The 22,593-nt window shown below is 43.5% G+C and overlaps 1 protein-coding gene across 10 annotated transcripts in view; it reads right to left on the minus strand.

Annotated features, from left to right (window-relative positions):
* The window catches only part of ncor1 (nuclear receptor corepressor 1), a 61,806-nt gene that overhangs the window by 38,723 nt on the left and 490 nt on the right, over nt 1-22,593 (minus strand). For all 10 annotated transcript variants that reach the window (XM_065963315.1, XM_065963323.1, XM_065963316.1 and 7 more), the window contains exons 2-14: nt 19,228-19,414; nt 17,401-17,495; nt 16,961-17,168; nt 15,434-15,616; nt 14,467-14,580; nt 12,865-12,921; nt 12,686-12,738; nt 10,928-10,994; nt 8,016-8,188; nt 5,392-5,482; nt 4,498-4,676; nt 4,339-4,393; nt 3,455-3,556 (exon numbers count right to left, since the gene is read on the minus strand). In XM_065963315.1, coding sequence (XP_065819387.1) covers nt 3,455-3,556; nt 4,339-4,393; nt 4,498-4,676; nt 5,392-5,482; nt 8,016-8,188; nt 10,928-10,994; nt 12,686-12,738; nt 12,865-12,921; nt 14,467-14,580; nt 15,434-15,616; nt 16,961-17,168; nt 17,401-17,495; nt 19,228-19,335 — 1,485 coding nt within the window. In that variant the 5' untranslated portion in view covers nt 19,336-19,414. The remainder of the gene's footprint in view (nt 1-3,454; nt 3,557-4,338; nt 4,394-4,497; nt 4,677-5,391; nt 5,483-8,015; nt 8,189-10,927; nt 10,995-12,685; nt 12,739-12,864; nt 12,922-14,466; nt 14,581-15,433; nt 15,617-16,960; nt 17,169-17,400; nt 17,496-19,227; nt 19,415-22,593) is intronic.

Raw genomic sequence — 22,593 nt, forward strand, 5'->3', positions numbered from 1 at the left:
CTCAAACTAGGATCAGTATTGGAGATGCTTTTGAAAAATGGAGAGAGGTTAGAACACAGAAAGGTTTACAGACCGATGCAGAGCTGGATAAACACTGAAGCTTCAGTGTCCACCACATGGCAACCTGCGTGAACAGCTACTCTAGAGAGGAGGGGGCGGGGGGAGACAGCTCTCTACAATGTTTAGAATTTGGACTGCTTAAGGCCGCTGTCAGGATGACCCTTGTTTTAAATTGCTTGTTAGTTTTTTTTGTGTCTCTGTATCGTGATGTTCAGAGAAAGAATGAAGGAAAAAAAATGAAGAAAGTTTTAGCTTCAGCTTCAGTCAGTTATCGTTATATTTAAAGCCTTGTTTTTATTTTGGTTTCCGTTGTTTCGTAAAAGATAATAACCCTGCACAGTAGCATCCCTCTGTAGTTTTCTATCATCACATGATTAATATCCTTAAACCAGTTCTTCTACTGGTGATGCATCCGCAGCAAACGACCAACGTGGCATTACAGTAAAACAAGCTGTGTATGCTAATGTTGACTACATTACAGAATCACCTCGACTATTACTACTGGATCCACCAAGCCACAACCTCTGGTGTTGATGCTGAAGTGCAAAATCCTGCAGTTCCTCGAGTGTCCACTAGAGGCTGGCTGCAGAAGCACAGGAAGTCACATTCACACCCATTCTAAAAAGCCTGTTTTTACAGCAGAGATTAACATGTTTACAGCCTGGTTCAAAAAACCAAATAGGTCTGATTAGCTCATGTCTCGATCGGCACACACTGTACGGGGGGTGAATGTTTTGATGACTCATCAGTTTTGATTTGATGAAGGATAAGAGTTATTCACAATAAGGCGTGTAGCTGACCTGATTGACAGGCGGGCGCAGTGTAACAGTTTGTCAGGACTCTTAAAACCCGCCTCAGCTCCAGCTCTCAGCCTGTTATTAGGTTGACTGAAAGTTAGACTGAGACAGCATTTCCAGCACGGAGACAGCGATCGATGGGATTCCAGCGCCCCCTGCAGGAACCGATGGGTGATGTCCCTCAGGCTTCCTGCATTAAAACTTAAAGTCTATGAATCCAACCTGTTAGGCTGTAGTCTGCATTTCTGATACAGTTATCAGTATCAGAGCGACGTTATCAGTAGCTTCATGGAAATTCACAACATCCTGATTTAAAAAAATCTAAATTCCTAAACATCTCAGTTACCACAAGAACAAACCTCAACGGCTTTTAGGTTCAGATCCGAAACAAAAGAGACCGTCTAACACGTGTAATCAGCGTTTTTTGAGCCAGTTATCAAGAGTTGACAAGCTTCCAATCGTTAAGGCTTTTTTTTCCCCATCACTTACTTTGCACCCTGTATCAGAAGCAAACCAGTCCTCTCTCAACCGCAGGCAGCTCCATCTACACTATGAACTCCTGCATGCTGCTGAAGGCTAACCAGAGGGAGTATCACCCATGAAGTACTGTACCAGTCACTTAGTGAAGTGAGAAGAAGCATCATTGTGTTGGCAATGTAATCATGAACTCTTGTGACCTTTAACTCCTCCTATGTCAAAGAAAACAGTCCACAATCAGCCCACTGTGTCGCACAGCAGAAGCACAACAGAGACAGAATGTCCTGTACGAGGACAGACGAGAAAACATCCAACCAAGAGACTGAATTCAATATTTAATGTCGCTTTTAAGAGGAAGAGTGAGGCGTTGCATCTTTTGGAAATGGATTTCGGTGTGACACAACAACAGCATCACATGCCCCCCCCCCCCCCTTTACACAATCCATGAAGAAGAATGCCTCTCCATTGCTGTCGTTTAGCAGTTTTCAGTCTGGCGTCTCTAAAGTTCACATTCCAGGTTTGACAGTGATTGCACACACGGACGCTTGAAAGGAGGTGGCTCTAGTTTGTCTCAACGCCGTGGCGAATACATTTAATGTGGGAACCAGAGCAAAGAAGAAATCTTAAGACTTTTCTGCACTTTTTGAGGAGTTTGTTCTCCTGTTAAACTGTTCAGCAGCAGGTGCTGGAAAATCAAATGAACACTCTTATTATTCTACCAGTACTCCTTCACAGAGGAAGAAATTAACTGAAACATTTCAAAGATCAAAATAAACACACATATCTGATCGCAAACAGTGTGTGTGTGTGTGTGTGTGTGTGTGTGTGTGTGTGTGTGTGTGTGTGTCCATGTCCTGAACGCTCCCTGTGTCCTGGTCTGACCTCTCCTCTTCACCACGTGTTTGAGAGATAAGAGTAATCTTTTTCTTCTATCGCAGTAAAGCGTGATCATGTGAGCGTGGGCTTGGCCTCCTCGTTCTATCCCTCAAAATCTGCTGCTTGTTTTTACTAAAATTGAAGTGTCAAAATAAATAAATAATAATAATCAGACAACGCTGTTTGGGCTGTGATGGCCATGTGGTAGGGTAGGTAACGTAAAGAAGTTCTATGTGTGGATGTGGAGGGCGGGGACAGCTAGCATGGAGGTGGGGGTGACTCTGGGACGTTGGAGCTCACTGCTCGGCCTACCCGACGTGTCGTGGGACTAATCGTACAAATCACCGCTACAGGGAGGTTCCCACTTGTCAACCTCTGAGATGAGGGTTAGACTCGAGTCCCTGTCCCTCACTCGTTGCCCCCTTCTGTCACATCAACAGAGACCTGCTACGGGACAAAGTAACATGACAAGCTTTCAAGCATGGTGGTTTAACAAGCCGGCGAATCCAGAATCCAGACACATCCAGGGGCTGCTAAACTGGAACCCCCTAATGCAGGAGTGGCATAAAGTTTGTGTGTATACCTCTACTGTCCCACATAATCACATCTACTTCGAACATTTAAGTATCTAAAATATGTTAAACAAACAAAAAATCATGTCTGTGTTTTTTGAAGGCAGAGGTCATTTTCTAAAACTAGCATGATTCTGAAAGTAGCATTCCCTCAGTGCTCTGCCTGCACCCACCCCCTCCCCTCTGTGCTCCCTCAAAAGCCACGCCCCTCACTTACATGAACGGGAACCGTTACTCCAGAAGCGGACCTCAGCTCATCTCTTGTATTGTGTAGAAACTACGTTGTCTCAAGTCTCATTCAGCGGTAAGTAAACTCACAGTATAAACTCTGTCATCGGTGAAGCGCTTTGAGTGTGGGCAAGTGTACGCAAGGGGTAATGAGAAAACGTTGGAGGAGTGCTCACTCTGCATTCTGTGTCATCCATCAGACCCGTGAAGTTTCAGCAATGTAGGGGCTGGATGGTTGAATACCACTGAGAGGTGTGGCACATGTGTTAAATATGTGCTAGACGTGTATCTGTTACGCAACAAATGTGCAGCCAGACTGACATATATGAAACAGGTGTGGTGATGGGTGAGGCCCACACCTCCCAGTCACCTGACAGGGTTTGTTTCCACTGCAAACACCCCGCTGAATCTGCCCAATGTTTAAAAAACAAGCTTCAGGTTTACCTGGTTCCGTCCTCTCCGTCGCCCGTAGTTTCTTCTCACCAGCGTCTTGTAGTTGTGGTTCTTCTTGGTCAAGTAGTAGTAAAGGACGCAATCAGCGACACACTGAAACCAGACGTGATGTGTGAGGAAACGACAGGCAAAAATAAACACTTTGAAATTATCTTAAAACTCAATAAACTGATAAACATGTCGGACTTAACTACTATATTTATCTTATTGCTTATTTTGCATTTTATCTAAAATAGAGTTTTGTGTTTCAGACTGGCAACTGCTTGGTTTTAATGGATGGGAGAAAAACTATAAAGAACTTTAAAGGTCACATATTCTGTAAAATCCTCTTCTCCATGTTCCTCTACCTCTAATATGTGTCCCTAGTCTGTCTACGAACCCCCCAATGATGAGAAAAGTCCATCCTCTCCGTCTTTTGCCTGCTCCACTTTTCAGAAAATGTGTGCTCAAACAGGCAGTTTGGAGATGTTCTCTTCATGACATCACAAAGGGCAGTAACCCCTCCCCCAGGTGGGTGACACTCCCACAGCTAGGTGTTTGTTCTGCCCTCTGAGTCTGCCTTCTCACCGTAAACAATAGGACATGGAGTGAGAAAGACAGAGACACCCGAGCCCTTCTAGAGAGGGGGCGTGGTCAGACACAGCTCATTTACATTTAAAGGTACAGAGATAGAAACAGTCTGTTCTGAGCAGGGCTGAAATAGAGGGGTTTATAGACATGATCAAATACCGGATCAGAGTGGATTTAGAACAAAACACTTCACACACATGTTTTGAGGAGCTCTGAGACTTATTTACACTGGTTGAAGAGGAGGAGAATGTTTGACCTTTAAAATCTGTGATGTTTGAAAACATGAAGTAGAAGCATCTCTTTACCTTTCTCTCCAAATACGAGGCGATCAGGCCAAAGTTTTTGGGGTGTTGTACGAACCTGAAGAGAGACACCAGCTGTGATTCATGTGCATAAATAAAAATGTATACATCAGGCTCAAGGGGACTTTCATCTCAACACTAAGATAAAAAACAAACACTCACTTCTCCTTAAAGATCTCCTTCTCATGCTCGGTCCAAACATTCATGAACTGCCGGGCTTTGTACACCTTCATTGGGTCGTCCATCAGGCCATTCATGTTGATGAACCTCACTCTCCGCTGCTCCGAGTCGTACATCATGGGAGGGATCACTGACAGCTGCCTCATCTGTTTCTCGTTGTTCTGTGGAGCACGGGCAGGGAAAGAAATCAGCTGTTGGGTTGTAATGTTTTTTGAAGGCGTTGAGGTAAATATTTGGTGATAATCCGTAGACTGTAAATAATAACGGACAAAGACTTAGTGACGTCACACATTCGTTTGTGAAGGGCTGTTTTGTATGCCCATCGATGGCGGTCGCCATATTGGAAATGCTGACTCTATCAAACTTTCAGTCAACCTAACGACAGGTAACGAGCGTGAGCTGAGGCGGGTTTTAAGCCTCCCACACTCATAGATTTCTTGAAATCTAAATGGGCAAGTTTAGCCTGGCTCGGACTACAGGATAATTGGGACTATTTGAGGTCAGATTCCCACTTCAAGATATTTGAAGTGGGACCTCCAGCTCTTCCTGAAGAACAGACGATCATATTCAGACATTTCTAAACGCAAACTCATTTTTTAAGTTTCTCCGTAAAAGGAATTAAAATCTGAATTTAACCTCCGGCTCCGATGTCGTTTGTGTGATGTCACGTGAGGTGGCGCGTTCCTCTGCCGGATGTGATTACAATTATAGAGAAGATCTGTTAAGTTTTAGTGTGAGCCTTTTGGAGCCAGCCTCAAGTGGACACTCGAGGAACTGCAGTTTTTCTGTATTTCCACATTGGCTTCATGTTTAAACCCTGTCAGGTTGCAGCTAATGTTTCATCTCACATCTCACTGTGATCCTTCAATAACTCACCTCCTGCTCTGAAAGGCCATCTATGATTTCTGAAATCTCGTGCTCGCTTCTTGCAATCGTTGCAGAAAGACCGGTTCCTCGTTGTCCGACCCTGCAAAAAAAAAAAAAAAAAAAAAAAAAAAAAAACACACGGACACGGCTTTAGCAAATTAGTTTAAAGCCTCACATACAACTCAAAGGCTGCTCAAAGATAAAATCAGTTATATTTCACACACACTCACACATAAACACTTAATGACATTGATCCTGCAACAAAATAAAACAGGTAACTGTGGTCAATTTTTCAACATTTTCACAAACACTCGGACATCGAAAAAATCTTCACACATTAAGGGTTGCAGATGTCCTGAAGTTCTCCTCCTCTCACTGAGCAGTTCATTACGTCCCTTCATGTATTTCAAAGTAAGTTTCAACATAATCAGGGTGGTGACGTGGGTCACCAGATAAATCCAGAGAAGAATCACATCCCTGTTAATGCTTTTTACTGTTTAACAGAAAGCCAGAGCGTAGCTGCTACTCTGAGAACTTTGTAAGAATATCTTAATCTCTGAACAAACAGAATCATTGTTGCTGTTACTACAGAATGAAAGATTCTGTTTGAGCAGTTATTACTTGCTTCCTCCTTCAGTCGTTATTAGCCGTACTGACACGCAAACTCTCACTCGGAGATGTCAATGAAAGCACAAATTGCAGTGCCACAAACAACCAGAAGCTAGACAATGACCCCGTGAAGTGATCACAGGGAATAAACGTCACCATCTCCTCCCACTCGCTCGAGGTGAATTCTCCTGATTATATCCTGCTGCATCAGCTCACTCTGCCTATATGGCCCTCTTACAACTAGTGGACAAGATTCATTCTGCATTAGAAAAGAAAGAGTTTTCATGTGGTATTTTTCTGGATCTGTAAAGCATTCTATGCTGTAAATCATGAGCTAAACTATATAGATATGGATTTAATGGAAATGTCCTGAAGTGGCTCAGTAATTATGTATATAACAGACAGCAGTATGTCAACATAAATGGTGTAGAGTCTGAGAGAACTATGATGCAGTGTGGGGTCCCACAAGGGTCCATTTTAGGACTGTTACTGTTTCTCATATACATTAACGATCTTGCAACAGTATCAAACACAATATGCCCATTGTTATTTGCAGATGATACTAATTTACTTGTCTCCAATAAACATTTGTCAGAACTCATGAATGAAGTAAATAATGGCCTTCTTGCATATTCAGAATGATTAAAAACAAATAAGTTGGCATTAAATGTGAAAAAAAAATCGAACTTCATGATATTTTCTGGAAAAATGGTGAAATTGTATATAAATGATGAAGAAATTACTAAAGTAACATTACTAAATTACTAAAGTAACATCAACAAGATTCTTAGGGATCTTAATTGATGAGAAACCTAGATAGAAAGATCACATCAGCTTTGTCTGTAGTAAGGTTACAAAATCGCTGGGGATTATTAGAAAAAGCTGTGGTTTTTTACATACTTTACATTCTTCTTGTATCTCAACATTATATTACAGCCTAATATATCCGTATCTTACTTACTGTAATATTGTATGGGCCAGCACTTCCCAAACATATATTCATAAAATTCTATTACTCCAGAAACATTTAGTCAGAATGGCAACTTTTTCCAAGTCCTGTGATGCAACCTCCCCTCTTATTCTGAAGTGTAACATATTGACAATCTTTGATATTAATATTCTTCAAATAAGTAGCTTTATTTTTAAAGTTAAATACATGAGTGCAAACTTGCCAGAAAGCTTTAAAGCATTTTTCATTTTTAATTCTCAAGTGAACTATTACTCAACTAGACAAACCAATAACCTATACCTACCAATGTGTCGTACATCTCGAGGACAGTACTCAATAAGATACCGTGGAGTCAAATTATGGAACACGCATATTTATTTACTTGATGATTTTTTCTCTTTTTCTAGATACAACTTGAGACTCAGAAATGTGTTGATGTCAGAAAGATTTGTAGTGAATAGTGAATTGTCCTGATTTTGTTTAATTGTCTACATACTGTATGTCCTGTTTTGTTCTATTTTTATGTTTTCAATGTTTGTATGTAATTTTCAATTAAGTAATTTTTATTTGTGATAGTAAATATTCTTACTTTGTTATTTTTACTGTATTTTATTTTAACTTTGTTAAATAGGTTTCTACCTTACCTGCACATGTGTTTTATTTTTTATTTGTTTTAATTTTCTGTTTGACTCTTCTTTCAAAAAATGTGCAACTAAACTAAACTAAACTAAAATTTCTGCAGAATAAATACGAGGAGGCTGGAGGAGAAACTCTGGGTGAAGAGAGAAACATTCAGCTGTTTGTGTTGAAGTTTCTCCATCAATCCTGAGCTGGTTCTACAGCTGTGTTCTTGGTTTTCCATGATTATAAAAAGGTTATCAGGGGGTTTTGGGGCATCAGCTCAGTTAAATTTAAATTGACACTAAAATGAAAACGCATGCTAGGTGCAGCCGTAGCCAGTAAACTTTTTCCATCCTTAGAATGTAAACCAATAATCTCTGCAGGTAAAAATGGAAGTGTGATTGATATCCGTGTGTTTGTGACCAAACAGCCAATCACAGGCGGAAGCCATTACCTCTGGAAGCGCTCCTGCTGCTCCCTCTGCTTGCGGATCTCAGGGAATTGCCTTTCATAGTACTCCCGTGTTCTGCTCTCCTTGGCTTTGCGTCTGGGGTTGTTCTCCATCCGCTCCACCTTCTTCTCCCACGCTTCCATCAGCTGGTCGTAGCGCTGGCAGATCTTCTGTTCCTATGTGCACAGAATGGAAAATGCTACAGTAAGAGTGGGCATCTAACCCCGCAGTGGGGAGCCAAAAGAACTCTCTGCCAATGCCACGAGCCAAAATATCCACAAGGCTTTTATATATATATATATCATTTAGACCACATATACTATATATATATATCGTGAGGGAGCTGATGTTTTCCTATTCCCTGATAAAAATCTGAAATACCAGCAAAGAGAGAGAGAGTGGAGATCTTCTGCTCCTAAAAATCAAATACAGGCTTCTAATGGACTATGTTTCACAGTCTCTGATGAAGTAGTGGACAGAGCGTCGTCTGTCTGTGGTGACGATGTGCTGATAAGCATGATAAGGCATCTGAGAGGAAAAATAGTGAGGTGCAAATACAAAAAAAAGAAAAAGTCTAACACTGGGCTACTTAGAAAAAAGGCAGTGATATCTCCAAATTCCTATAGTCTAAAGGTATACTTGAATGCATCGCTGAATAATATTTCCCTGTGACAGTGTCCCCATTCGTCTCTGAAAGGTAAACACAGCAACAAATGATCCAACAACAGGCTGCAGAAACTTGAAGTGCCAGCAGAGTTGAGAGAGTACATGCTGTTCAGGAACTGGGCGTGTTTGTTTTGGGTTTTAGTCTTGTCTTTCATGTCGCCTAATTCTGTGTCTCCACTCGGGCACAGTTTGTTCTGACGCAACTGTTATGATTACAAAACGCTTTTAAAAGCTAATTGAGATTTTGGTTACATGAGCCTTCACATTTAAAGGAGCAGTCTTTGAGATGTGTAGTGAGTGAAATGATAAAGTGACCTTACTATATGATCAGACATTAAGGAAACATGCTATGTTGAAGTGCTGGCTTCTCTGACAACAATGCAGCAGCCAGTATGTCCTCCTTCTAACTTTAGATTCTGCTCCTGAATGCTCTGGATTTGTTTGGACCAGAGAAGGTAGGCGGTTTTAAGGCACAACACACGGCCGTTTTGGACGCCCCTCGATTTGTCAGATATGAGAGCAGTTATCAGGTCAACAGGTGTTGCAGTGATGGAAGCGGGCAAGAGAAGTGGTTCAGATAGAAGTGATTGTACCCGACCTAAAAAGCCTCTGCATGTTTCTAATAAGCTCCACGAGCAGAAACGTGCTCAAACTAGGATCAATATTGGAGATGCTTTTGAAAAATGGAGAGAGGTTAGAACACAGAAAGGTTTACAGACCGATGCAGAGCTGGATAAACACTGAAGCTTCAGTGTCCACCACATGGCAACCTGTGGGAGCATCGACTCTAGAGAGGAGGGGGCGGGGGGAGACAGCGCTCTACAATGTTTAGAATTTGGACTGCAGTACACATTTTAAACACTAGGCGTCAGAGTTACATACTGCTCCTTTAAGTGTTGCGTATGTTTTTAACTTAATGATTTTGTTCTCTTACTTGAACAAAAACTATCTGGTTTAATTGCCCACAAAGAAGTACAAACTAATTTCCAAAAGGTTTAAGGGTTAAAATGTTGGGTAAAGCTGTGGAGTGATTCCTGCATTGGGAGCACAATACAGCCTGGTTTCTACTCTCTGCAGCCGGAGACAAACAATTCATGAACCTCTTGGCATGAGGCCATGTGCACTCTGCCATTGTTCAGGGTCCATCAGGTCTGTCTGACCCCGACAGAGAACCGCCACAGAAAGGTGGGACCCACTGAACTGGTCGATATAACAACAAAAAAGGCTGAGTGACTCGACATGGGGTGATTCTGAAATATTTCAATGACTGGTTAATGATCAGAAAAACGGAGAGATGTGCTCTTTTATGTGAATGTATTTATTATTATTTTAAAGAAGCTCTTGGCTCACACAACACTTTCAACAAACGGAGGAAACCAAGGCCTTTCCTCCCGTCCTTTAAATACATCAGTGCATTTTTGAATCGCCCGAAAACCAGCACAGCTGAAAGGATGGAAACATCCGTCATTCAGAGCACCGCCATGGTTAAGACGAATATTGGACGTGTGGCCATGAAATCGTGAAGACTTGACGTTCCCTGTAGCAAAGCATCAAGTTGACGTTTGTGTTTTTTTCAGGTTAAAATTCTAAACTGTTGCCAGATGGATGACCGTAAAAGTATGTTTAAAAAATAAACGCCCCGCTTCTGGATGAATTAAAATGGGAAACTGCGACCGCTTGCTTGTTATTCTTTGTAGCGCAGGAGTCCGCAGACGGGGTTAAAACGTCAGCATGGAAGAATGTACGAGTGCTAAAATAACGTGAGGGATCCTTTCCTCTTTGTGGTCATCTGGACATGGTGTCGAAAAGATGTTAAACATTGGTCAGCCGGACTGGTTTGTGTCGCTATTTTTCCCAGCACAGCGTGCAATCAGCTTTCAATACACAATGAATGGGATATTTTTTTAAATCGCTAAAGTCATGCATAGTGATGGTTTCTGCTGCACCCGCTGTAAGATGGTGCTTGTGTCAGCATTTTATACTGGTAAATTGATTGCACAGTGTTAAAGACGCAGCCAACCTTTAAGATGAAAACATTGTTTTAAGTGAGTCCTATACACCGGGTTTTACTGTAGCCTAAATGTGTTTTTGCAGTGTGGTGTCAATGACCTCGATCATGTTTCCTGTGCTCAGTAAAGTGCAAACAGTCCATCTTTAAATGTTACAGTAACCATGGGAATGACGGGTGCAGCTAATGCCGCGTCCAGAGATTCCATTGTGCTTTGCTCTCAGCAGGGAGGGACACTCACCCTTTGTTTGCGAGCGTGATTCCTCCTCTTAAAAAACAAAATCAGCTTCTTCCTCATGACTTGGTTCCTAAAGAGAAAAAAGAGCATTCAGTGAGAGAGACATCACAAAAGATATTACAAATATTTGTGGCATCATGAAGTAATGCCCCCCAGAAACCGGCCATGTTGACGGAGAAGAGTCTGCATGAAGGCCAGAGTTAAGTTTGCTCTACGAGTTAAAAACAGTCTCCAGGGGTAGAACTTGATTTATTCTCTTACACACAAATTAAAGAGGACATATTATCCCCCTTCACCACCTTTTCAAACAGTCCCCTGTGGTCTAAATGGGCGGAGATACCAGGGGAGGGAAGGGGATTCTTTTCTTTACCAGAATCCCACTGTGACTTCACAAGGAGAACACATTTGAAACAGAGCATTTTTCTCTGTGTTGTAAGATTTATGCAGACCACAAACAAAGGACTGAATGGGTTTATTTCACTTTTTGTGGGTCGATAGACACTCAGGTTACCCAAATATATATTCAAAAACACTGTAGAAGTGGATTTTTCATAATATGTCCCCTTTAAATTTTAACCACGGCTTCATCTCTTTTCTCCTCAGTGTGACTGCTACAGAGAACTGGAAACTCAAGATGGTGGCTGCAGGGAGCGAGAGAGAGTGAGAGAGCTGACCCTGAGAGTGCGGTCCGTGCGGCTGATTCACACCGTGGTGGTCTCTGTCCCGACAAACAGACTGAGCCAGACGGGCCGCTCTCATGGTACACACTGATAAAGGGTTTGATTCTGTACAGAGTGGCCTTCAACCCCTCGATACAACCCTGCTTGAGATACGAGTGTATGCTTTCACTTTGCTCTGTCTCTCTCTCCTTGGTGTCAGTGGGGCGTCCTATTCAGGTGACTCAGCAATCAGATTAAGACAGAATTATCAGCTTGTTTGTCAGCATTAGAACACTTTCCTAAGCCGAGACCTTAGTGATCCTGTTAGTGCGCTCAATGTCCTGTCCACTCCGAAGATCCTTCACGTTAAAGGTCACATATTCTCCTCTTCTTCAACCAGTTTAAAGAAGTCTCAGAGCTCCCCAAAACATGTCTGTGAAGTTTCTTGTTCTAAATCCACTCTGATCATGTATTTGATCATGTCTATAAACCCCTCTATTTCAGCCCTGCTAAGAACAGGCTGTTTCTGTGTCTGTACCTTTAAATATGTAAATGAGCTGTGTCTGACCACGCCCCCTCTCTGGAAGGGCTTGGGTGTCTCTGTCTTTCTCGCTCCATGTCCTACTGTTTACGGTGAGAAGGCAGACTCAGAGGGTAGAACAAACACCTAGCTGTGGGAGTGTCACCCACCTGGGGGAGGGGTTACTGCCCTTTGTGATGTCATGAAGGGAAAATCTCTGAACTGCCTGTTTGAGCACACATTTTCTGAAAAGTGGAGCAGGTAAAAGAAGGAGAGGATGGACTTCTCATGTTTGTAAACAGACTAGGGACACATATTAGTGTTAGAATTTAAAAGTGCTCAGTGAAGACACCCTTTCCTCCAGTTGTATCGTTTTATCCTACTGAGCTACATAACCTACCCGATGGCCATTACTCGCCAACGCAACCAAAACAGCGTTGCCCCTTCAGCAGACCCAGTCTCCGTACATGCATGCTCCAGGTAGTGACAAAGCTGATTTGTCACTACTTGGTAAAGTGTATTCTGCATAATATGTGACCTTCACTCCTGAAACAAGTACACCCCCCTAACGACTGAACTCACGTCTTGATGTTGTCGTGGTACACCTTAGTGTCCGACGGCTGGTTGTAGAGGGGCTGAAAACAGAAGAGCACACAAGGAAGCAGTCGTGGATTAGTCATTATGATCTATGAGGCAAGCAGTGACTCTTTACTCTGAGCTCATTCGACGGCTAAATGTATTATTAACCATTAAACACTTACCAGCTCCACCTTAGGACCGAGGCCTTCCAGGATTTTATGAGCCTCTTCAGCTTTTTTCTAGGACGAAATAAAAAGTTTGTTTAGTTTTTAAATGATCTACAAAATAAAAGAACTTCAACAAGAGCAACAAACACTTCCAGCTGGAAAGACATTCTAATAATCAGTATCTTGTGTATGTATAGATTAGGGCTGTCAGCTTTAACGCCTTAGGCCCCGTGTCCACCTAGCGTTTTATTCGGGCAGTGAAGCGCTGGCTGTACTCTCAGGAGTGTTTGCATGAAGTGTTTGTGCTGAGAAGAAAAGCGCTGCACGTCCATCCCGACTCTATAGCAACACCCGCTGTATGACCGACACTGCTCCATTACTTTTTACTGCATGCTTTATATTTGAAATCGTTTATTTCCCGATCAGACACGGAGCGAGGAGGAGCAGTAGACGCTAGACGCAATCAGTAGGCAGCAAAAGTACTGTGGAAAAGACAGACGGTGACTTCAACATCGCTTTTCTGAAAAGTTGAAAGATTTTCAACTTCAGCGCTCAGAGCGGGCACACTAAAAAAGGCAGAGCGCTCTTTTAGTGCTGCACTTTTTCTCCAGACGTCCGCTCTCTGCTGAGAACGCTCTCTATTCACACTAAAAGAAAGATGCTGTCTGGCGTTCAGAAACAAACGCTAAGTGAAAACAGGGCCTTACTCAACAAGTAGATCACAGTCAGAAACTAATGCTTTTTTTACTACATGGTATTTCTTGTTATGCCTCTTTTGAGAAAAAGGACAGTGGAAAGAGTCAAGATCAGGGAGGGAGAGAGAGAGAGTTGGGAATGACATTCTGGACAGTCTGCAAACATAGCATCCAGGGGGTTGCAGATCACTCCCATGATTCCCCGCCAGCCTCGACGTCATCTTTAGTCATTGTTTGGTTCCTCTGTAAAAGGCGTAAATACCAAAACCATCCACCTCCTCTTCATACAGACACTCAACGGTATTAACCGTTATGTCGTGTTATGGCGTGATGACGTATGTACAGAGGTAACCGTGCTCAGGCCTGTTCAGTCCTGAAGCAGTGTGTCTGCAGGTCAGCGGGGGACTTGGGAGGGCGGACACGGTACGGGCCAACTGGGCCTCGTGTGAGTGTGCGCAGTAAAAGAGTGCACGACCCCGTCACAGCTCAGACGTGACAGAAGCGGTTAGAAAACAGTAAACTGCTGTAATCTAAAACAGGCCCATCAGAATAAAAGTCAAAAGTAGTGAGAGCTGAACAGTAACCGATTTAAAGGAACATGTTCAGAAACATTTGAAGAGTTGTAAGGATTGGTTTGGGGGGGGGGGGCTCACTGGTTGGCAGTCGTCACCGTGGTTACCCCCTGCTGTCAGGACACAGTAGAGAAGCGTGTGTCATCAGCTTGGGACGGCTCCACTCGTTTTAAAGAGTTGACTCGGGCCAGTGGAAAACAAAAGTAACTTCTTCCAGCTTCTCTGATGCACGGAGACGATGGATGAAACAATAGCTGCTATTGTTAAGGACACAAACAAAATGTCCGAGGAGCGAGGCCTGCTGCTGACGCCTGTTGTTGTTGTTGTTGTGTTTGCATCAGATGACTTACTCTGTTCTCGTCGTAGATGATCTGGACGATGCTGCGGTGCTTGTGCTCCACTGGGGGAGGGGTCACTGGCTTTTCTGGCTCCACTGGCTTCGCTGCTTCCTCCTCCAGTTGTTGCTAAGAGACAACAGCGTCAATAAAACATTTTCACCAAAAGCACACAATAAAAAACACACGAGTGGCTTCCTTTCTCACATATATGATCACCCTGTTATCTGTATTCATACACATCTGTGCAGGGCAGACTCATGCACCCTGTGTTGATCTGATCCGAGCTCCTGATATCTGAGATCCATGCAGGCATTATCAGATTATCTCTGCAGGCTCGGTCAAGTACGACACAGCTGCAGGTTCCTGCCATGGAGGCCACTGCTGACGTCGACAGACCAGCTGAACCAGTGACTGTTTGTTCGGTCAATGTTTATATGTTTAAGGTTATGTCAACCACCAGGTGACAGGGGAGAGATAGAAGGTATTCCTGAAGTACCTCACATAAACAAAGAAGTTAAACTCAGACTGAAGAGAGAAGGCTTTAAACTCTCTCAGTCATGCTCAGCTCGCACGCCGTTCTAACGATGGGGAATTCAAAAGAGATAACAGGGAAAACAGTCTGTTGATGTTTTCTCTCCTCTCCAAGTTTCAGCAACATTCACGGTCATCACGTCTCTGTCTGCGGCATTGACACGGGCTACGCGCTGGAATGACTTGACTTCTCACATCAGCTCACTCTGACTTTCTGCAGAATAAATACGAGGAGGCTGGAGGAGAAACTCCGGGTGAAGTCCGAGCGAAACATTTGTCTGTTTGCGTTCACACATGCAGCTCCTTGAGTTTTTCAGGAGATTTGTGCTAGTGTGAAAACAGTATTGGTGTCAAACGCAGCCCAACCTGAGCCCAACGCAGCGCAGATTTGTTCAAACCCATAATGATGCATGTTCATAGATAACTCATTTCATTGAGGTTTTCCAACCTGCTTTTTCTTCAGCTTGAAGATCTGCTGCTCCACTTTGGCGATCTCTCGGTCCACCCGGTCCATACTCTGGATCAGCTCCTCCTTGGACAGTTTGGAGGGAGACGTGTCCTGCTCTTCCCCTAAGTGGAGTGCGTGTCCACCGTGGGATGGGGACTCCAATTTGAGAGAGAAATGAGACTCCTGACGAAAACAACAAGAAATCATTAGAGCGTCCAAAGAACTACAGATAACAATCTGTACAACAACAAAGAGACCATGTCTAGTCCTTAATCACAAAGTATTCCCTCTACATGGGGATGGCTGCAGATTAAACATACATATATATACACCAGCATGTACTGGCATTATGAAGCACCTAAAGAGGACAGAGGTCTGATCTTGTTACACGGACAGGACTGCAAAGTTGAATAGTACTGCTGAACGCATTGAGGTTTAATAACTGCACGAGAATGGAAGTGTTAGCTGACATAGGGCCAGTGTCCACAGCACTGACTGGCCAACGACCTCAGTATCAGAGCACTTCTCACTGGCGCTCATTGTTGCTAGGTTACAAAAGTGAACTAATGCTTCCCTCAATAAAATGACCATTAGGTCTATTTTTGGGCTTTCTATGCCGTCATTTTTAGAGACAGGACAGTGGATAGAGTTAGAAACCAGGGAGAGAGAAAAGATGGGGAATGACCAGAACCTGGGCCGCCCTCTCTTGAGGACTACAGCATTTATACAAGGGAAGCGTGTACTGACCATTAGTCTACCGGCGCTCACCATTAGGTCAGTTTTAGTAGCTCAGTGTGCTGAACAATGTCCTTGATTTAAGGAAATATCACCAAGAAAACTTGAGTGTAAAGAAATCCTGTCCTGCTCTAGACCCGAAAATGTTCCCTCGGAAAGACGAGTCGGATTAATTTCTCCTCCGTCATTTTAGTTGACAAAGCGGATATCAGAAGTCCCGCCCCTTCTTGATATTGATTGGTCAGTGAGGGAGAAGTGACAGGAGCATGTTGCCTCTCCAAAAGTTAAACTATTTTCAAAAACCGCTAACAGATTTTTTGCACTCAGGACGCTGAAAGCTGCTGCTCTGTTTGCATTGTTTGTATTGAAAATGGGAGCTGCCACGTGAAAGAAAAAAGAAAGTGGGGGGAACCAGTAGACTAGCAGTTAGTGCGTGCGCCACCCGTACAGAGGTTTAAACCCCAAAGAGTGGGTGACCTGTGGCTCCTCTCCCGCATGTCGTTCCCCACTCTCTCCCTCTCTCTGTGTCCCAAATTTCTGACTCTATCCACCGTCCGGTCTCTAAAATAAAGGCTGAAATAAAACGTCCCGAGTTATGCAGGGATAAGAGCGACATTAGCTTAGTCTGTAGCGACTTGTGCAGACCAAGCTGCAGAGTTTCCAGATCACTTCCTGAGCACGGCAGAGGTGCCTTAGAGCAAGGCACTGAACCACCACACCAGCTCAGGGGCGCTCGCTGGATAAACTAAAAGTGAACTACATTGACTGCTTTGTTTGGAACCGATGTTGTACCTTTTTGACGTCCACACTGGATCTCAGGCTGTCTTGTACTGAGTGGGTCATGGGCAGGACTAAACCCCCTGCCGTGGGAGGAGTGCGGCTGATGTGGGACTCGGCGATGGTCTCCATGCGAGGCCGTTTATTCTCCATGGCATCGTGCTCCGCCTGGGATGAGAGGGAGTGAAACTGCTGCTCGTAACCATGGCGTCTCTCTGGAGGCCTAAAGGAAAGAAGTATACAACAAATTAACAGACAAGTCAGAGGAAACATCCGCTCGTCCAGATGGATAATACGCAAACTGTAATCTGGGGGAAGCACCCCTGAGGGAGTGCAGGAAGTCTACTATAGAACGTAAAGATTTCAAAAACAAACTAAATCACAAAAACATTTTCAGGATGTGTTTTTTTTTGTCAGATAATTCGACATCAGGCTGCAGGAAGGGAAGCCCTTACCTTTCAGTTCCAGGGTGGAATTCAGAGAGTAAAGAGGGTCTTCTTCGTCCCTGTGCATCCTGCATGTGAGTCCGATAGTCTGGGACGGTGAAATCCTGGAGACACACAGCAAACAACATCATAAATACGTCTTTATTGTCATCGCAGTGCACAAGTACATCGTCTTATTTACTGTACGTGTTGTTCTCCTGATTAGATCTGAAAGAATTCTCAAGACATGGGACCATCCGAGGAGCACGTGAACACAGAGATGCCACAGGTGCAGCGGCAACCGAATCTGTTCTCACAAAGAGGCAGACGCTTGTCTACATCCGACTGATCAATTTAAATCAATAAGGCAGTCTGCTGAACCCTCTTCAGTGAATCTGGATGGCTGATCTTAAACGTTGTCTGGGGACCATCGCGGTGGCCCAGAGGCCGAAAGCGTCTGCTATTTAATTGCAAAATCCCCCATTTGAGTCAGCCTGGGACATGTGTTGCACGTCACCTCCCTACTCCCTACCCTAACGTATTGACCCTTTCCTGTCAATCCGAGCCCACACCGGGAAGTAACCCTTTGTCAATCCCCGCCCTTCTTAGTTACTGTTACTTGGTTACACAAATTCCCTTGTTGCTGGCCTCCTTTCCATTTGAAATAATAGAAAATACCTTCGAGATTAAAATTAAATGTAATGTCAGTTAAGTTCAAAATATGATCAACTTCTGATGCGGTGATGGCGGCTAACGTTAGCTGACCCCCCCCGTGGCCGCTCGCTGGTCTCACCTCTACTGACCTCTGGAATCCATCAGCGACCATTTCTAGAGCCAAGGGTCTGAAACATCCTCTAAATGTCGCCAAGAGGGTCTCCGATGCGCAGCTGAGAGCAAAGTCTGACAATCACAGCGACATCACTGGGAGGTAAATGCTACAGATCCATGCGGGGGGAAAAACCCTCCTGGATCACGATGTGGGTATTATGAGTCCCTCTGTCAGACACCACCAGCTCCTTTTAACCACGTTTAAGATCACAATTTCCCCGCGACACACTAAAGCCATGGCAAAAGTTTGTCCAACCAGAAGTAGCCCAGCAACAGTTGCTATGAGAAGGAGCGTTCATTAAAGGGTTATATTATAAACTAATTTATTATCTGCAATATCCCTCTCCAAAAACTACAGCAGCGTTTTGTTGATGTTGGTTTTAGACATTTTGAAACCCTCCAAAGCTTCCAGCAGAAAGTCACTTAGTCACAGAGACACACACAGACCTTATCAGCCGAGCGTGACCTCCAAACAACGCCGAACAAACAAACGGAAGTTACAGAGAACATTTCAAAACTTTTCAGATTCAAGCAAACAACCCAGAAACGGACCTCGGACTGTTTTCTTTGAAAGGAAGCTTCTATGAAGGTCATTTTGATCTCTAAGGCACCCGTGTCCAACTGGTGTTTTTTTTCCAAGCGCCGACGTCTTTTTTTCAATAGGTAGAGAGTGTTTCCAGCTGAAGGCGGCGAAAAACACGCCGCCCGGCCTTTTTTTCCCAAGGGCTCCACCTTTTTGGCTGCTCCGAGTGCTCAAGTGTAAAATCTTTTCAGAAAGGCGCTGCACTCGAAAAAAGATGCTGGGCGCTGTGTTATTTCTCCAGCCGCCCGCTCGCTCCTGCGAATGCGCTCATCTCTTTGAAAACAACTGAAAAAAGGCGCTGGACCTGTGGAAACGGGGCCTGAGCTAGCTCGTGCTGATCATATTTTTTCCAATTAGATATAATTAAAATAAAAATCTCTTCAAATGTGTTGAGTTAGTAAATTCGGACAAAGACGACTACAACAAAACCAGAGGGCTTGCGTTACCTGTTGGTGTCGTGACCCGCTGAAGGTGTACTGGACAGAATGAGGCGGGTACCGGCTCTGCTCGCTGCTGAAGCTCCCCTGGCTGGGGGGGTAGCCCGAGCTGGACATCTTGGCTCAGTGCAGGCGGGCTGCTGCTGCTTCACAGATCAGAGATGTCAGCTAGACCATCTTCGGAGACACAAACCATCTGCAAAAAGACGGAACAACAAAACAAGATTATAAGACAACATCAAGCAGAATCAAAAAAAGTTACCAGCAACGTGTTGGACTGTTTTATAACGACAGGCTGTTAACAAGTCCATTTATTCTCTTGTGATGAAAGCTGAAGGGTTCAAAGATTCCTTAGTGGTTGAAAAGTTCGACCAAAAGAACAGTCATTTTCCCTTTACCTGTGAACCCAGGTACGCTTTCATATACCGAGTTCTCCCTAAAGGCACCGGAGAGAGAAACACGCCTCTTAGTTTACACTCTTCAAGTCAAGGTTTCAGATTCATATGAAGAGCTGGCAGCGATAGGACACGACCCCTCAACAATCTGCATCTTAAAAATGACCCGAGAGGATATAAGGGACGATGTATCCTGGTTAATTGATCATTCCTGTCTTCCTCTCATAGTGTGATTCACTTAGAGAGGACATATTATCCCCCTTCACCACCTTTTCAAACAGTCCCCTGTGGTCTAAATGAAACATCTGTGCTGTGCTTCGGTCAAAATATAACATGAATGAAGCACCAGAGGAGGTTTGTGACCCTGTAGAAACCAGCTCTCTCAGAACGCTCCGTTTTGGTGTGTATGTCTCTTTAAATGTAATAACCCCCCCCACCCCACCCCCCTGAGTTTTCCTGGTAGACATCACTCCTTCACTAGGGAATAAAATTACGGACCTGTGTAAAAAAATTTGTTCTAGCCTGGGGGTGGAGAAACCAGGGGAGGGGAGTGGATTCTTTTTAACAGAATCCCACTGTGACATCACAAGGAGATCAAATTTAAAACAGAGCATTTTTCTCTGTGTTGTAAGACTTATGCAGACCACAAACAAAGGACTGGATGGGTTTATTTCACATTTTGTGGGTCAGTAGGTCAGGTTACCAAATATATGTTCAAAAACACTGTACAAGTGGATTCTTCACAATATGTCCCCTTTAAGAGTTGTGCTCAGGAGGACCCTGGTGCCGAAAGTCAAACGGCTTCAAACATGACTCCGTATTGTGACAAATAAAGTAGAGGTGAGCCTTTCCTTATTTACAAGTTCTAGGCGAGTCCTAGCATGGAAAAGTAATGAGTCTCTCTCTCTGTACTGACGATGGCGGAGGATGAGACAGCACGGGTCATACCATGACCACAAACAGTTCCTGAGAGTTTATAACAACACAGTGCAGAGAATAAACAGATAGAGGTGGCACAATCCACCGATCCAATATATCGGTTGGTTGACAATGGAAAGTCAAAACATCGATCGATCCACATCGGCGTCTTTATGATGCGCCTTTATTTCGAAATCCCCTACATGCAGGCAGTTTCCGCCCAGCTGTGCATCATCCTGCACTTCAAACAAGCTAGCAGCAAGCAGTCATGAGCGAGCAGCCGAGATAAAGAAACCAGATTTTCACTCCTCTCTAAAGTAAAAACAGCTTTGTGGGCTGCCCAGCTTTATTTACTGTGTTTGCACTGCAGTGCTCTTTTTTTTATTATCTGTAAACGATCGTCATCTAAGATCTTATACAGGTAAAAAAAAAAAAAAAAACCTCCCTTTGCTATCTACCCTTAGCTGAAGAACGAGCAGCGTTTGATGCAGGCTCTGTAAACAAAGAGAGAGAAGTCTGCTCTCACGTGAGCCTCCTTGGATGGATCGATGGTAGAACAACGCCTCATGTTAAATACATTGTATAAATATCAGCTGCTGGAAGTGATCTTAGCAGGACAGCAGCTCTCTCGCTCTCATGAGGCCGTCCTGTGTCCAAAATAAGGTCCTCTCTTCACTGCATGACCGTGTGTCACAGACACACGGTCATGCAGTGTAATTCACTGTAATTTTCATTTCTTGCTGCTCTTTGCACGTTTCACTGGATGATCTTGAAGGGGTTAGTAATGTTTAATATATTTATGTAGTAAACATTTGTGGATGTTTATAAGTGATGTTTATGTTTTCGGCTGCTGGTGGGAGGGGGGGGGGGGCGTGTCTTGTTGAAGGGCACCTCAGCAGTGCTCAGGAAGTGAACTAGCACCTCTCCAGCTACCAGACCAATTTCCAGATTTGGTCCACAGTTGGACTTGATACAGGGACCCTTTCCAGACCCAAGTCCAGACTGAGTTACTGCTGCCCCTCTACAGCTGTAAAGTTACAGCATCTGCTACGGTTTCTACAATATTCTAGGGCTGCACAATAAACCTTAACGGTATCGTTGTCGAGATTAACATATCGCAAAAGTCTGAAATAATCGCACTAATAAATGATGATATTTAAAGGAGAAAATGTGTCTCATTCAGCATGTGCACATTTTACCTGTTAGAAGGAGACACGTGTATAATAACAAAGCTGTCACAACATTGTGATGCAGCCAGAAGAAGCTACTTTTGGATTGATTTGGAAACAGTGACATGTTGTTGACACATTGTGTAAAATATTGCAGCCGATATGCAGAGAAACTGTGAAGTATAGCGAATATGAACGCTTTAATATTTGTGTATTTACTACATTTTGTTTCATGTAATCATAATGTCTCTCACTCAACCAACACAGAGGTAGGACACAAAGTATTGCTCGTGCAATTGTCTCTTTGTATGTTAAAAACTGACAAATTGTGAACTATAGCGATGTCATCTCTTTGTTGACGTCTTGTATTTATATTTATTCTGCTTTGTTATGATGATCTGGACCTATGGGTTTAAAACAAAGGCAAATGTTTTTATTTATTTGTTTACTCATGTGACATTTCTGTTTGATTTTCTACAGATGAAGTTATTTCTTGTATTTACATGATAACAGGTGTGCAGCAAAAGATTATTATCTCATGGGAACAAGTTATAATCTTGTAGTTAGATGATAACTTGGGCTAACAAGATAATTATATTGTCTTGTACACACAACGTAATTACCTGGTGCACACAAAATATTCTTGCAGGTTAAAGGTTATCATCTGACTTGTGTACATAAGATAATTCTGCTGAGCTGTAGATGTATTTTTTGAGGTTTCAGGGCCTCCGTAGTTGTCTGTATTTTTTGATATCGCAATTTATATCGCAGATTAAAAATCTTTTTTTTTCTGAAATCGTGCAGCCCTATAATATTCTATGTATACCAGACAGCCACAGTGAACTTCGTGGCATCCGGTGAGAAATACAGCTGCTGCATAGTGTTGTTATTGT

The sequence above is a fragment of the Labrus bergylta genome, chromosome 14 (genome assembly GCF_963930695.1).
Source record: "Labrus bergylta chromosome 14, fLabBer1.1, whole genome shotgun sequence".
Taxonomy (NCBI): domain Eukaryota; kingdom Metazoa; phylum Chordata; class Actinopteri; order Labriformes; family Labridae; genus Labrus; species Labrus bergylta.